This window comes from Lagopus leucura, unplaced genomic scaffold (assembly GCF_019238085.1).
Source record: "Lagopus leucura isolate 7727_CA_CO unplaced genomic scaffold, USGS_WTPT01 33885-0_obj-0_obj, whole genome shotgun sequence".
In the NCBI taxonomy this organism is placed as follows: domain Eukaryota; kingdom Metazoa; phylum Chordata; class Aves; order Galliformes; family Phasianidae; genus Lagopus; species Lagopus leucura.
The window spans coordinates 1-3,317 of NW_024963439.1; the positions used below are offsets into that span (position 1 = coordinate 1).

Consider the following 3,317-nt stretch of genomic DNA (forward strand, 5'->3'; position numbering starts at 1 on the left):
TTTTTTCCCCACTGAAAAATTTTCAAAGACTACTTTTGACAGTATCTACTCAATAATTCACACAGTTTTTAAGGCATCTTAATAAAACTTTCAGTGGCTATATTCCAGTGCAGTCTTTCTTGCAGATAATAGTATGGAAAACTACCCAGTGAGGTGCATCTGGCAGAGTGAATTGTCAGGCTACAGACTCAGGTTTAGATGTCATCATACTACATTCAGTAGTTTTCAAGGAGGAAACTGGAATGACAGTATTTCCTCAGGAGGGACACGCTGCTCTTTCTGACAGATGGCACATTCATGGGTTGCTGTATGCATAAAAGATACTACAAAAACACTCCATAGATTGTCCAGAAGAGAACACGACTCTTCTACCTGTCAATATGCAAGGACTCCACTAATTTCAGTGAAACTGCAGCAGTGTTTCACAGCTTGAAAGTCTCCCCTATTGCCAACAACTACTGTCTTCACTAATACCAGTAGCATGGTTACAGTACATCTGAAAGCGTGATGGCTAATTTATCTAAGCTGAAGGCATTTGCCTGTTTTAAGGAACTTGTGTATCTTATATCTTGTGTATAATTCAGAATTCTTAATACCGTTAAGAGTTATAACTTATACAAACAGTATTTTCTTTACAACAGCATCGTTTTTTTTTTTCCTTCAGACATCCCTACATTACCCTCATTTCAGATGGAACGTTGATCTAAAATTGCCTTCTACACGAACCCCACTTTTGGCTCAGTATTTCACTCTTGAACAAATACCAGAAGTTCTTAATCAGCTCCTATTTTAAACTGAGTGTGTCTTGTTTCAGAAGATAATTCGCTTAGGCAGTTGTATCTTTGATGACAAAGCTTTTGTTAAATTCTGACACAAAATGGACTCAAGCTTACCTTCGTTTTCCTTTGTATATTTTACACCATGTGGATGCAGTGTGTAGTTTCTGGAAGCAAAGTTTTTCAAGTGAACAACAATGGAATCACCAACTTCTCCTTTAATGATAGGGCCTAAAAAACCCAGCCAGGAAGGTTTCTCAACTATCACATCATATAAAACATCAGTGTACTGAGTGTAGACAGCCTTCTTATAAATGCTTCCTATCCTTTGCGGTCCTCTTTTAAGGAAGACTTCAGCTTGCCTGTAAAGAAAATACACAATATCAGATATTCACTTTATACTTGAACAGTGCTAATTAGCAGATCTCAAACAAAAGCCAAGCCTCTGTAGCACTGTGCACAATCTGCCTTTAGAAGCAAATACATTCACATTTCTGAAGAGTACAGGCACTCAGATAGAGACTAAATGCTACACACCAACTATGAATTTTTTCTATCTATTTTGTAGACTGAAGATAAGGATACTTGACACAATTTTCTGCTGCTTATAAGTCAAACAACAGGTCTTCCTGCTCAACATTTTTGTACGTGCTTCAAGTTCTGCATAATCTTCCAAAGCCAGTTAAAACCAACAAGTATCACGTTACGTTGACTTCACAGTCAGCAAGGAGAAGACTCTTCTTACTAGTGATATACTTCTTCACTCTTCATTTAGTATAATTCTACTTCATTTTAAAAGCACTGAAAAAATTGAGAGGATGACTATTTTTTTTTCCTGTCCAATACTTTCTTTGGTGCCTCTGATATCTGAGTTTTCTTTATTTATTATTTATGTCTTCAGGGTATCACCTTTCTCCTCAACACAATTATCCTCTATTTCTCAAACTGCACAAAGCCTTTCTTGCATGAAACATTCCAGCTGCTGCATCTCCACAAGAAAGAGACCACTGCCAACAACAAACATTTCTAAATTGAAAGGAAATAAAGGAAAATTGTGCCCAACAGAAAAATGAGAACAGAAAAAACATGTTAAACTTCTGAGTTTAAAAATGTAAAAGCAGAAGCCTTCCCTTCATCACTGCCACTTGGCTAATTCAAAATAACAGTAGGCATTCACATGATCATTTCCCTACCTCTAGTTAATAAACGTTTCATTACGATAAAGTCACAAAAAGAACATTACATTGTACAACATTTTCCATCAGCAGAGAGTCGCAATTTAGTTCTTAAGCAAGTCAGGAAAAAGTAAATACTCCCTTATATGTCAGCCACCAGGTTCACTGACACTAGCAATATTCATTTCACCGACTTCACCAGGTCCTGGTCCTAGCATCTAAAGCAGACAATGCTATTAAATAAAACTCCATCAGTACGAACTACATTACTTACTCTTCTTCTGCAAAACGTTGTCCAGATATGATATCAGTACTACCAGGAGCATAGTCCCATGCTGTCTCTATAATCCCGATGTAATACTCCCTGGTCACTGCCCCACTTCGGCAACAGCAAAAAAACAGCACAACGTTTAGCAAGTACAGCTTCATTCTGCATTCACGAACCTCGTGGAAAGCGTGAAACAGAGAGCGGGTACATGCAATTTCCCTTTATATGGTCTTTCTTTCCCACCTCAATTCCACCCCAATCAGAACACCCCAATCTTTAACTTTTTAACTCTGCTCAGCACCTTTCTTAGTGGAAGGCAAACGGCTCTTTCACAAGAGGGCTGTAAGTTCAGTAAAGCCAGTACTACATACAGAAAATACTCAAAGCTTCTACAGCACAAACACAATCTCCCCTTCACAACCCGACCCAGCACCAACCCCCGGGAGCACCGCCGCTCACAGCTCTCCAGCCGCACTCTGTGCTGCCCATCACCACCACTGAGCTCAGCCAGTAAACCAGTTCTCAGCCCACCTCATCATCCACTCATCTATCCCACACTTTCTCAGCTTCATTACCAGGATGTCACAGGAGACTGTAACAAAACATTGCTGAAGTCAAGGTAGACGACACCCACTGCAGTACCTGAAATGATCCATTCCATCCCACTCGGGCTGAAGCCTTTATTCCTTCCAGGTGCATATTAGGACCAGCCTCCAACACGGGATGAGTGCACTGGAAATTCCAGAGGTGGAGTTTGAGCCAACAGTCCACATTCCTTAAGGGGTAACAGAGCAGCAGACAACCTGAGTACACAGTTCTGGAGAAACTTACCCTTGGTTTCAGGAGCGGGCATCTCACCATTCCCAAGTACGGCCACCCAAGCAGCACTTCGTGTGGTGATACTCCTAAGCCTTTTCTGTGAGTGGTTCATATTCTGACAAGGGCTACAGGCAAACACTTTGTCCATGGTAATTTGGTCTCTGAAACCAATTTTGACAAGTGCTTCTTCAGCATCTGATTGATTCATTCTACTTTCCCTGAAGAAGGAGGGTGCCACAGAGTATGGAGCTCCCACTTCATTTCTAAAGCTCTCATTAG

At 40.4% G+C, this 3,317-nt stretch overlaps 1 protein-coding gene across 1 annotated transcript; it reads right to left on the minus strand.

Moving 5' to 3' along the window:
- Positions 1-795: 795 nt before the first annotated feature.
- LOC122191139 (ferroxidase HEPHL1-like) lies at positions 796-2,444 on the minus strand. Its single transcript, XM_042891335.1, has 2 exons — positions 2,226-2,444; positions 796-1,138 (listed from the first exon to the last, which is right to left on the minus strand). Exons 1-2 carry the CDS (start codon positions 2,378-2,380, stop codon positions 811-813), a joined length of 483 nt encoding a protein of 160 aa, XP_042747269.1. The 5' UTR covers positions 2,381-2,444; the 3' UTR covers positions 796-810.
- Positions 2,445-3,317: the final 873 nt, after the last annotated feature.

What these genes read in the sequence shown, in the direction of transcription:
- LOC122191139 (XM_042891335.1), bottom strand. Translation starts at nt 2,380, where the DNA reads ATGAAGCTGTACTTGCTAAACGTTGTGCTGTTTTTTTGCTGTTGCCGA. An exon ending in CAACGTTTTGCAGAAGAAGA is followed by an intron (nt 1,139 to 2,225) that starts GTAAGTAATGTA and finishes TTTTCTTTACAG; the next exon opens with GCAAGCTGAAGTCTTCCTTA.